The 12869-nt window shown below is 44.2% G+C and overlaps 1 protein-coding gene across 6 annotated transcripts in view; it reads left to right on the plus strand.

The window, feature by feature from the left end:
* The window catches only part of msra (methionine sulfoxide reductase A), a 103125-nt gene that overhangs the window by 1411 nt on the left and 88845 nt on the right, over window positions 1-12869 (plus strand). For 2 of the 6 annotated variants that reach the window (XM_036975434.1, XM_036975437.1), the window contains exons 1-2: window positions 2476-3420; window positions 3676-3889. In XM_036975434.1, coding sequence (XP_036831329.1) covers window positions 3379-3420; window positions 3676-3889 — 256 coding nt within the window. In that variant the 5' untranslated portion in view covers window positions 2476-3378. 6 annotated transcript variants of the gene reach the window in all.

The following is a 12869-nucleotide window of genomic DNA, read 5'->3' on the forward strand; positions in this document are numbered from 1 at the left end:
TTGCATATCACTGCCTTCAAAGTGACTGAATATTTACTGAATCCCAATGACAAGAACTTGTTTTCAGGCATTTATAAAGAAAAATGCCAACTCCAACACTCCTTTTGGATTTCTGATGAATTGTATTTCCTGTCTGACTCAGAAGATGGAAAAAGGGAAAAACTTCCAGTTTGATGGTTAACGGCTAACACCAGTTGAGTTCCATAAAAATGGAAATGTACCAGGCAGGGTAGCGGGGTGCTATCTGCAGTGTTGAGAATGAGAACATATAGCCTAGGCCACTGTAGCTGATGCACTGCAGGCAGAGAGGAGAGAGAGAGAGAGAACTAGGAGCTCGTCGCATGAGCTTCAGCCAGACGACATCAAACATTGATCGCAAGAAAAAAGCAGGAGAGAGAAAAAAGATGGCAGTACCTTGTGTTGCTTGGTTCCTGTCAACATAGGAAGGGAAAATGATAACTGTAATTTGTCTCGAGTCCTGCAGATTTCTTAGAAACGGGCCCTACCTGAGTGGATGTCTAACACAATACCTAGTTAACCCGTCATATTGTAAACGGCATTTCACCTTTCTTCAGAATTGCCCCAAATTAGACGTTCATATCGCAGTCACATGGCTGTCCGGGCTATCCAGCAGAGAGCCCTTGTAAAACGTTTGTGTGTCTGTGTGTGTGTGCAGAGAGAAAGAGAGAGAGGGTGAAAGGCCAGGCTGGCGGGAGCAGCTGCAGGCTGCTTGAGATGCGGCTCACATGGGCACTGTGTGCAATGGCACGAAGGGATCCACCCCGCAGGACTGCAGTGGTCTGATTACCAGCCCCAGCCCCATACAGCTCTGGTCTCCTTCCCCAGTCCCAGGCTTTCCCTATGGCAACAGCACTGCACTATAGAGCTGGCAGGTTGCCAGGAGACGTACGCACTGCAACACAGACAGGCACCACACCAACGCACGTGGCTCTGCTCTCTCTGTCAAGACATCCTGATGTTGCTGTTAGCCTGCTGAAGGTCACACATGACGGGGCGGTGGAGCTGTGAGGAAAGAGGAACGAAGGGCCAGAACTAAGTGGCTTATTATGTCCTGGATAACAGAGTAGTCATGTTATCTGTTACGCATTTTATGGACATGGTGAAATTCATCCAAATCCCAGTGGTTGCTGTGAAATATGACTGGCTGTTTGGTATTGTGCCGATCCCAGATGACTCTAATTCTGTGTAGTGCAGCTTCCACTGAATGAGAATAGTGGTAAATCCTGATTTATGTGGTCATTTGAAATAGTGTGATTGTGTAAGGTGTATACTGCACCATACCATACCATCCACCATCTTGTGTAAGGTGTATACTGCACCACACCATACCATCCACCATCTTCTGGAATAGTCAGGGATACCGATGGAGTCTGCCTGTTGTATAGTGTGTTGTCAGTTTTATTTCATCATCAGGAATAAGGAGCTGCATAGTTGCAAATTGCAAGGCAATACATTTTTTTCCTTCCACCTCACAAAAAAACATGCTGCATCACCTCTAGTCACTGAATGGACATAAGGAGATCTTACAAAGGATTTTACCTTTTGTAAACATTTGCATGTTTTGTAGTCTAGTAGCTACACAGCTTAAAATCCATTTGAATCTAATGTCCCAAACATTCGGGGAAATCCACGAATGAATAAAGTAGCAAAATGCCTTTAAGAGAAATTGACAGCCAATCAACAGCCTCTGTTCTGCTCTGTCCTATGTATTCCCTATAGGACCGCTCCTGCATCTGCCAGCCCTACTTCCAGCAGGCTAGGCTGTGGTGCGGGATGGTGAGGGGGTGTGGGTATGTGGTACTGGATGGTGGGAACATGGAGACAGACAGTGGTGAGTTGGCACCAGCGATGTGGGCACCGAGGTGCCCCCCTCAGAATGACATGAGGTGCTGTGCCTTGGCACACAATGAATAGACTACCCCGGCATTGAAAAAGCGAAGCGGCTTCAGGACTTTTAAAGACGTCCCAGAGACTTTTTCGGGAAGTGTCTTCGAGAGAGACATGGAGGTACTCCCTGGGTGCCTTGCTTGGGTGAGGGTGGGATGGAGAAAGGAGAGGAGGATGGGCTGTTGTGTGGGTGTGGGGAGGTTAAGGGAGTGTGTGGGTAGGCATTGGGAAGTATTGGTTGGCAAGGATACCAAGTACCACACTGTGTGATTGTGTGCATCTGGAAGGGGGGGATGCAGGAAATGGTCTAGTGCCAGGGAGTGGCATTGCTGAAAAATTAATCTAAGATTCGTTTTGATCATATTTGCCCAAATCGACAGTTTTATTTCAGAGGGGGGTGTGTGGGTGTTTGGGGGGTAGACAGGCAGACAGGCTGGAGCTCTGCCAAGGCTTCTCGGGAAGGTTGCCATGCCGAGAGAGAGAGAGAGAGAGAGAGAGAGAGAGAGAGCAGAGAGGGAGAAGAGAGGAAGAGAAAAAGCCAGACGAGACTTGGCAGGGTTCTATCGCAGCTCCCTTTGTCTGTTTGCTCAGCTTTGCGTTAAGGAAATCCAAAATACCCAGGGTGTAGGAGCTCTGCTTCAACGCAACCCCCCCCCCCCCCTAAAACCAAACAAGAAAACAAGGCGAGAAAAATACTTAGAAAAATTAGAGGACGCCGAGGGCGAATGGGGCGCAAGCATAGTCACCAAAAAGCGATTTTCAACATCCAGCAACACTTCACAATGCTTCTTTTCGTGACTGGAGCAAGTTACTTGAGCCAAGAGATGGCCATGATCATTTGAACTCAATCTTTCTTTGTAATTTCAAGTTGAACGAAGCTGCCGCTTTTCTTTTCGGTCTATGTTTTTGAACACAAAAGGAATCTCAAAAGTGGACCTGGATTTTCTCCATCAAGGACTGCCAGAACTGTTGTGGCCCAAAAAGTTTTTTGCCTTTTCATTGATCGAACTTGAAGTCTCCATCAGAACATCACCCGGAGTAGATTTCGCCTTCAAAAGTTTTGTGATTGTAAAAATTTGCTGACCGCAATACGCCGCCAGTGTCCGAAGTTTGATAACATCAACTTAACTGCCTCTGTTGTCACTAAGTTGACCTCTTTGTGAGAGGGCTTTACAGCAACGCAACAGCGACTGGTTACTCAGGCCAAGTGCTCGTTGACCAAGCTTTAGTTTTCCATCGTGTCTCACAGTTGGACTATCTGAAGAAAATGTGAAGATATCTCGCTTTCAAAGGACTGAGATTTTCCAGCGTTTGGATTTGAGATCTGAGGCCAATGGATCTATAGTAGTTTATGTGAGGGTGGCACTGAACTAGTGCAGTTGCCTCAAGCTGCCTACTCTCAGTTGAAAATGGCTGAAGTTATGCAGGCCTGAGTGTTGTTTTGCTACTACATAATGTTTTTTCAAAATAATGAATTCTCAGCTTCACATTGGGAGTGTGGTACTGTGTAAGGTAAGTTATATGTTATATCTGTTTTCTACAGATAGATTTCTACTTAAACTCCCATTAGACCAGAAATAAACCATAGGTGTTTCCATTGTGGTAAGTTATTCCTTGCCAGCTGTGTTGTTGTCCCCGGGGCACTTCACAAGTGAGTCTAGCAGTGTTTCCCTGATATATGAAAAAGGAAGGCACTTAACGTACAGAGGCTGGGGATTGTCAGGGACGATTTAAAACGTTTCCTTAAGGATCGTCCATCTCTCCCAGAGGACCCGGTGTGTCTACCATTCTACCGCTTTCCCACGATCAACGTCCTCGCAGCTGAATTTCACACTGACTACAGCCCCTTCAGAGAGAGTGGTCTCCCTGTCTCCGAATCCCCCCAGACCTGCGGCTTTTCTCATCTCCACCGTGTGGCTGATATTCCCTTCCTGTTATCTGTCATGGGCACAGCAGTGCCCTGTCCCCCCTGTCGTCCTTGGTAAGCGCTGTGCATGATGGTTTCTGATTCGTGTCTGGCGCTTGATTAATAACCGTAGGGAAACGCTAATAGAAAAGTAAGAAATGTTCGCCTCAAGGTTTATTTTGAACCGCTGCCAAGGCAAATTAGAATCTGCCAGATGTGTTTTCGGCAGATAGCAGGTGGAGTTAGCAGGTGTACTGTGCTGGCTCTCATAATTATGAAAGTTTGTTGTGGGAACATCATATTTTGCTTGTGTCTGTCGTGTTGGAATATTTCCAGTGATTTAATCATTACTTGTCCTTATATTTAGCTTATATTCAAATTATGGACAATAGAAAGCAGGCAGCAGTGATATGAAAAGTAATGCCCAGCTCACTGCTGTGGTTAGGCTGTGGTTAGACTGTGATTAGGCTGTGGTTAGGCTATAACTGTACTGATGAAGCATTAATACATCACAATTCTCCAAATTCTCGAATCACAGAATCAAGACAATGGTGATTAAGAAGTTCCTCATTGTCCTTTAGATTTAGGTTTCGTACATGTACATAAAGGTTGGAGGAGATGCCGTTTAGAGTTGGAGTGCTGCTGTTCTGTCCTCCTGATCAGAAGTGCAGGTTCATGTAGGGCTGAGGGCCTCAGTCTCCAGCTCTGACAGGATGGGGAGGGAGAAGAGGGGAGACACAGGCCTAGTGCTGATGCATTAGCACACAAGCTCTCTGCTCCCGATGGGCTTTCTGATGGACCCAAGTAACCTGACACACAAAGTCAGCCTTTTAAAGGAGGTTCACTACTAGCACATACTGGGCCTTGTCTTTTAGCTTGGCTAGCTATCCAGCTAGTTGCTACTCCCCCTGCTTAGCAGACTTATGACTACTTTGTCATTTAACGCTAAAAATAGCTACATGATTCTGGCCCTATCGAAAGTCTCGACTGCTATGAAAGTGTTGCCACAAGTAACCTAAGAAGTCCAGTGAACTTGAGAATGGTTGATTTTTTCAAAGAATCTGAAGTCTCTAGATAGCAAGGCTGGTTGCTGGGTTTGTGAGTGACTGTGTCTGATGGTCATGGTTGGACTTTAGCTCTGTTCTAGCCTCCAGTGCTCACTGATGTGGAGGGAGATGACGCAGTGGAGGAGGGAACTCAGCTTTCTCCAAGGTTGGCTTCACCCAGGTCCACCCATGCATGCATGGCTACCTCTGCCTGCCTATGAATTATTCACAAAGCTCTCATCTCTGCCGGTCACTGTACTCCAGCAGTCTCTGTGAGCCTCTCTCTCTCTCTCTTGCTCTCTCTCTCTCTCTCTCTGCCTTTTGACTTTAACTTTCCCGGCAAACACAGCGCACATCTCCAACCCAGGGCCTCCAGTGACAGAGAATGAGTACTTGGGTTGCCCGTGAGCAATATTACAGAGTTTATCATGTTTGAGCATGCATGTTAAGTGAATTTAAAGGCTTATCGGCCTCTGTTGTACCGAGAGCTGTCTTAATTTGTCACAGGCTGAGTAATGATCCTGGCTAATGCTGGCGTAGACTCTGGTGACATGCAGGGGATTTTGCCACAAATGTCCCTTGTTTACACTGACACGGATGACCTCGGGAGACAAAATAGTTGCCGCTCACGCCTCAGAGAATGTAGATTACCTGTCATTCACCTGAGGTTCATCCCTCTCCACCACAGTTGGCCATCTACTGAGTATAAACTCAGTTTAAGATGTCTGTTAGTCATGGTTGTCTTGTCTTTCAGGCTAGATCCAGTTGTTTAGATGCTCAGGAACCAGGAATTGCTTTATTCAGTTGAACCTTTATTTATCCAATGAAAAGCATATTGAGACACGGTCTGTTTGGCAAGGGAAACCTGGCGAAGCAGGCAACTGCAATCGATACAACATTACAAAATTTGAAGAGTACAACGCAATCATCAAAACAATGCGATCCAGCTTACAGGAATAATTTACGGACAGAATGGTCCCATGTAGAATCTAACCCAACTGGGACCAGTTTCTTTACATTTTGTGTCTGACTGGATTGGAAGAAGGGCCTTTCGGTTTCTACTCATACAAACACCAAGCAAAAAAGGTGTATCTATTAATAATTTAGTGAGCCTGGTTGCCCTAGTCCATGTCTCTGAAACCGAGGTGGAAGTGCTGTAGGAGGGCAATACATTAACGACGACTCCCCCGCTTTGAAAACAGTTGAGTGTAATCAAGATTCATTATGTTAGCCCTGGGCACACAACTTTAATTAAATGAAAAGATTATATGTAACAAATTATAGATTCATTCATTAACCTCAAACCCACCAGGTGGGGGTTATTAATAAGATTCATTATGTTATGATAATGCTAATGGTATTCTACAAAGTCTTTAAAAAGTCTCTTAAAAACAAATTGGAGGAAAGATATTCAGAAAGCCACAGCTCTGTATTCATTAGCGTGCGGTGGTCGTGAGAGATATTTATGTGACCTGGCTCATCTCATTACTGAGAGGGATTACACAGACGGGGATATCACTGCTCATATTAGCCCTATATTAACTAGCTGACCCTCTGCCATTACACCACGGCCCTCTGCCATTACACCTCGGCCCTCTGCCATTACACCACGGCCCTCTGCCATTACACCACGGCCCTCTGCCATTACACCACGGCCCTCTGCCATTACACCTCGGCCCTCTGCCATTACACCACGGCCCTCTGCCATTACACCACGGCCCTCTGCTATTACACCACGGCCCTCTGCCATTACACCACGGCCCTCTGCCATTACACCACGGCCCTCTGCCATTACACCACGGCCCTCTGCCATTACACCACGGGCCTCTGCCATTACACCACGGCCCTCTGCCATTACACCACGGCCCTCTGCTATTACACCACGGCCCTCTGCCATTACACCACGGCCCTCTGCCATTACACCACGGCCATCTGCTATTACACCACGGCCCTCTGCCATTACACCACGGCCCTCTGCCATTACACCACGGCCCTCTGCCATTACACCTCGGCCCTCTGCCATTACACCACGGCCCTCTGCCATTACACCACGGCCCTCTGCCATTACACCTCGGCCCTCTGCCATTACACCTCGGCCCTCTGCCATTACACCACGGCCCTCTGCCATTACACCACGGCCCTCTGCCATTACACCTCGGCCCTCTGCCATTACACCACGGCCCTCTGCCATTACACCACGGCCCTCTGCCATTACACCACGGCCCTCTGCTATTACACCACGGCCCTCTGCCATTACACCACGGCCCTCTGCCATTACACCACGGCCCTCTGCCATTACACCACGGCCCTCTGCTATTACACCACGGCCCTCTGCCATTACACCACGGCCCTCTGCCATTACACCACGGCCCTCTGCCATTACACCACGGCCCTCTGCCATTACACCACGGCCCTCTGCCATTACACCACGGCCCTCTGCCATTACACCACGGCCCTCTGCCATTACACCACGGCCCTCTGCCATTACACCACGGCCCTCTGCCATTACACCACGGCCCTCTGCTATTACACCACGGCCCTCTGCCATTACACCACGGCCCTCTGCCATTACACCACGGCCCTCTGCCATTACACCACGGCCCTCTGCCATTACACCACGGCCCTCTGCCATTACACCACGGCCCTCTGCCATTACACCACGGCCCTCTGCCATTACACCACGGCCCTCTGCCATTACACCACGGTTCCAGCTAAGGAAACCGATCTGGAAGTACATTGTACAGTGTAAAGCTGGAGGTCTCCATTGTTTTTGTCGCAGCATATTTTCTCAAGAGACCATCTGGTTGGATAAAGAACATATGAAGCAAATCAGCACCATTTCCTGGTTCTTATAATTTGTTTAATGATTATCATTAAGAGGATCATCTGCCTAATGATCTTGGTTCATTTGTCAAAGAACTGGGCTCTCACCTCAACACATTGTGACATTGTTTAGCTCTCTCATTATAGCTCAGTGGACTCTCTCTCTCTGTTTCTCCCTCTCCCTCTCTCTCTCTCCCTCTCTCTCTCTCTCTCTCCCTCTCTCTCTCTCTTTCTCTCTCATTCTCTCTCTCTCTTTTTCTCTCTTGGATTTGTGGATTTCTATTTTCCATGTATTTTTCAACTGTGTTGTGATGTTTCTCTCTCTCTCTCTCTCTCTCTCTCTCTCTCTCTCTCTTTCGTTCTCTCTCATTCTCGTTCTCTCTCTCTATCTCTCTCTTTATCATCTCTCGTCTCTCATGATGGTTCTGAGCAGGGCTGTCTGTTGCATAACTTACTTGAACTCTACTCTAGTTGTCAGTGGGCGGGAGTGCTGGAGGTTTCAGTGTGAGCTTAGCACACTGTTCCCGAGATGCCATTAGGCAGGCCTATGTGAAAAGCCTTCCTCATCCTCACACACACACACACACACACACACACACACACACAAAACACACCTTTCTCCCCTTCTCAGCCCATGCACTCATTCCAGAGCTCCAATAGCAACTGATGCTGTGCTGTTGCCATGTGTAGAGGTATTGCTATGGCGTTGCTTGGTGGAGTGGCATGATGGCTGATTAACCCTTCGTAACCCTCGTTGCGTAACCTCTCTTGATCGCATAATGGATTGCCATTACACATAAGGTTGATGGCTACCTGTGTATCCTCGCTACTCTGTTTTGTGTCCTCTTAGAACAGAGCGATGCTTTGATGCATCGACACGAAGCGTTGGTTGAATGTGTGGCTGTTGGCTTGTGACCCAGACCTCCTCCTCTACTGCTGTAGTTAGTTCTGCTGCTGCTGACTGTGAAGGGTTGGATTATTGCTGCTCTGTGGTGTGCTGCTGGAAGCCAGGCTCTTAAATCACATGTTCTGGCGTATATTGTTGTGTTGTGCAGTATCCAGAGCTATGGGGTCAGATTAAGTGGTTGCTACAGTTTTGTGGGTATATTATTTGATGGTATATACTGTAACCTAAATGTCCCCATTGAAACGATATCTTGGTTACTCTTAACTGCATTATTGCGTTACACAAGAGGGTAGAGTTGCTGTTGGTAAAAACGTTGTGTTCTTTGTCACAAAATATGCATATTTGTTCATGCTTAACAGGTTATATCCACTTTCTTTGTATGTTGGCACATCTCGGAAAGCACACGTATCTCTTTAGCATTATCAACATGTTCTCTGGTGTGGATAATCTAGCATAATGGTGCACTGCCCTTGATTGAATTTGGATTTACACCCCTGAGGAGGAGGTTCACCGGGTTTAGAATAACACAAAGTAAAGTATTGGATTTGGCCTTCACAGACAGTACAAATAGAATGTTAGTCTCCTCTCCTCTCACCATCCTTTTGAAGAAATACAAAGAACTGACAGAATTAAAGATAGCTTGTGTCCTGAGTCCTGAAATGTTTTTCTTTCCAGTGTTTCTACCTCTGGGGGAAGCAAAACTTCATTTTCAAGATGTCGGCTCTTCATTTGAGCCAGTTTTCTACAGCAGGAAAATAATCCTGCAGCAACAGGAAATGTGAATTATTATGTGGATTATAATTTATAGACATTTTTGTAGGGGTAGATACATTTGTCAAAAAATGGGTTCCAAAAGGGTAAGAGTATCGTTTTTGGTTCCAGGTAGAACCCTTTTTGATTCGACATAGGAAAATTTTGGGTTCCATCTAGAACCCTCTGTGGAAAGGGTCTTTCATGGAACCCAGAAGGGTTCCCTCTTGAGCCAAAAAGGTTTCTTCAAAGGGTTCTCCTATGGAATAGTCGAAGAATCCTTTTAGGTTCTAGATAGCACCTTTTTTTCTAATAGTGAAGGGTAAAGCTAGTGTGTGTTGGTGCTTGGAAGGAAGTCAATCACATATTCCATGGGCAGAAGCAAAGAGAGCTTCCTCTTAGACAAATCACCTGACGTGCTAGCAGTGAAGACATTACAAAAGAACTGGTGAAATACCAGCCATTTTAGAAATTATAGCTGTAATGTAGCTCCTGGTGTGGAATCACCACTTCCTCGTTAACCTGCTATGACTGCACTGTTAACATTCTGAATACAGAGGTCAGGGAGTTTTACCCATGATCGTTACCCTTTTCAATTACAGGATGGTGCTTTTGGAGTGTGCTGTGTGAAGAGAAACTAGAACAAGTGTAACTTTGAAGTGATTCCTATAAACAGGGGTTCTCTCTCTCTCTCTCTCTCTCTCTCTCTCTCTATATATATATATATATATATATATATATATATATGTATTTCTCTCTCTCTCTCTCTATATATATATATATATATATATATGTATTTCTCTCTCTATATATATATGTATTTCTCTCTCTCTATATATATATGTATTTCTCTCTCTCTCTCTCTCTCTCTCTCTCTCTCTCTCTCTCTCTCTCTCTCTATATATATATATATATATATATATATATATATATGTATTTCTCTCTCTCTATATATATATATATATAAATACAGTGGGGCAAAAACGTATTTAGTCAGCCATCAATTATGCAAGTTCTCCCACTTAAAAAGATGAGAGAGGCCTGTAATTTTCATCATAGGTACACTTCAACTATGACAGACAAAATGAGAAAAGAAATCCAGAAAATCACATTGTAGGAATTTTAATGAATTTATTTGCAAATTATGGTGGAAAATAAGTATTTGGTCACCTACAAACAAGCAAGATTTCTGGCTCTCACAAACCTGTAACTTCTTATTTAAGAGGCTCCTCAGTCCTCTACTCGTTACCTGTATTAATGGCACCTGTTTGAACTTGTTATCAGTATAAAAGACACCTGTCCACAACCTCAAACAGTCACACGCCAAACTCTACTATGGCCAAGACCAAAGAGCTGTCTAAGGACACCAGAAACAAAATTGTAGACCTGCACCAGGCTGGGAAGACTGAATCTGCAATAGGTAAGCAGCTTGGTTTGAAGAAATCAACTGTGGGAGAAATTATTAGGAAATGGAAGACATATAAGACCACTGATAATCTCCCTCGATCTGGGGCTCCACGCAAGATCTCACCCCGTGGGGTCAAAATGATCACAAGAACGGTGAGCAAAAATCCCAGAACCACACGGGGGGACCTAGTGAATGACCTGCAGAGAGCTAGGACCAAAGAAACAAAGCCTACCATCAGTAACACACTACGCCGCCAGGGACTCAAATCCTGCAGTGCCAGACGTGTCCCCCTGCTTAAGCCAGTACATGTCCAGGCCCGTCTGAAGTTTGCTAGAGAGCATTTGGATGATCCAGAAGAAGATTGGGAGAATGTCATATGGTCAGATGAAACCAAAATGGAACTTTTTGGTAAAAACTCAACTCGTCGTGTTTGGAGGACAAAGAATGCTGAGTTGCATCCAAAGAACACCATACTTACTGTGAAGCATGGGGGTGGAAACATCATGCTTTGGGGCTGTTTTTCTGCAAAGGGACCAGGACGACTGATCCGTTTAAAGGAAAGAATGAATGGGGCCATGTATCGTGAGATTTTGAGTGAAAACCTCCTTCCATCAGCAAGGGCATTGAAGATGAAACGTGGCTGGGTCTTTCAGCATGACAATGATCCCAAACACACCGCCCGGGCAACGAAGGAGTGGCTTCGTAAGAAGCATTTCAAGGTCCTGGAGATGCCTAGCCAGTCTCCAGATCTCAACCCCATAGAAAATCTTTGGAGGGAGTTGAAAGTCTGTGTTGCCCAGCAACAGCCCCAAAACATCACTGCTCTAGAGGAGATCTGCATGGAGGAATGGGCCAAAATACCAGCAACAGTGTGTGAAAACCTTGTGAAGACTTACAGAAAACGTTTGACCTCTGTCATTTCCAACAAAGGGTATATAACAAAGTATTGAGATAAACTTTTGTTATTGACCAAATACTTATTTTCCACCATAATTTGCAAATAAATTCATAAAAAATCATACAATGTAATTTTCTGGATTTTTTTTCTCATTTTCTCTGTCATAGTTGAAGTGTACCTATGATGAAAATTACAGGCCTCTCTCATCTTTTTAAGTGGGAGAACTTGCACAATTGGTGATTGACTAAATACTTTTTTGCCCCACTGTATATATGTATCTCTCTCTCTCCCTCTCTCTCTCTCTCTCTCTCTCTCTCTCTCTCTCTCTCTCTCTCTCTATATATATATATATATATATATATATATGTATTCCTCTATATGTATATATATGTATTTCTCTCTCTCTCTCTCTCTCTCTCTCTCTATATATATATATATATATATATATATATATATAGATATGTATTTCTCTCTCTCTCTCTATATATATATATATATATATATATATATATATATATATATATATAGATATGTATTTCTCTCTCTCTATATATATGTATTTCTCTCTCTCTCTCTCTCTCTCTCTCTCTCTCTCTCTCTATATATATATATATATATATATATATATGTATTTCTGTCTCTCTCTCTATATATATATATATATATTTATATGTATTTCTCTCTCTCTCTATATATATATATATATATGTATTTCTCTCTCTCTATATATATATATATAGATATGTATTTCTCTCTCTCTCTCTCTCTATATATATATATATATATATATATATGAATTTCTCTCTCTCTCTCTCTCTCTCTATATATATATATATATATATATATATATGTATTTCTCTCTCTCTCTCTCTCTCTCTCTCTCTCTCTCTCTATATATATATATATATATATATATATATATATATATATATATATATATATATAGATATGTATTTCTATCTCTCTCCCCTACTCCCCATCTCTCTCTCCCCATCCCCCACATGCACTCTGATTGGTTGAAATAACTCTGCAGCCTCCTGTTGTGAATAATTACTTTTGATCTGATGCAGGTCTCTGTCTCCCTCTCTTTTTCTTTCTCTCTCCCTCTCTTTTTCTTTCTTTCTCTCTCCCTCTCTTTTTCTTTCTCTCTCTCCCTCTCTTTTTCTTTCTCTCTCTCCCTCTCTTTTTCTTTCTCTCTCCCTCTCTTTTTCTTTCTCTCTCTC

The sequence above is a fragment of the Oncorhynchus mykiss genome, chromosome 4 (genome assembly GCF_013265735.2).
Source record: "Oncorhynchus mykiss isolate Arlee chromosome 4, USDA_OmykA_1.1, whole genome shotgun sequence".
Taxonomy (NCBI): Eukaryota; Metazoa; Chordata; class Actinopteri; order Salmoniformes; family Salmonidae; genus Oncorhynchus; species Oncorhynchus mykiss.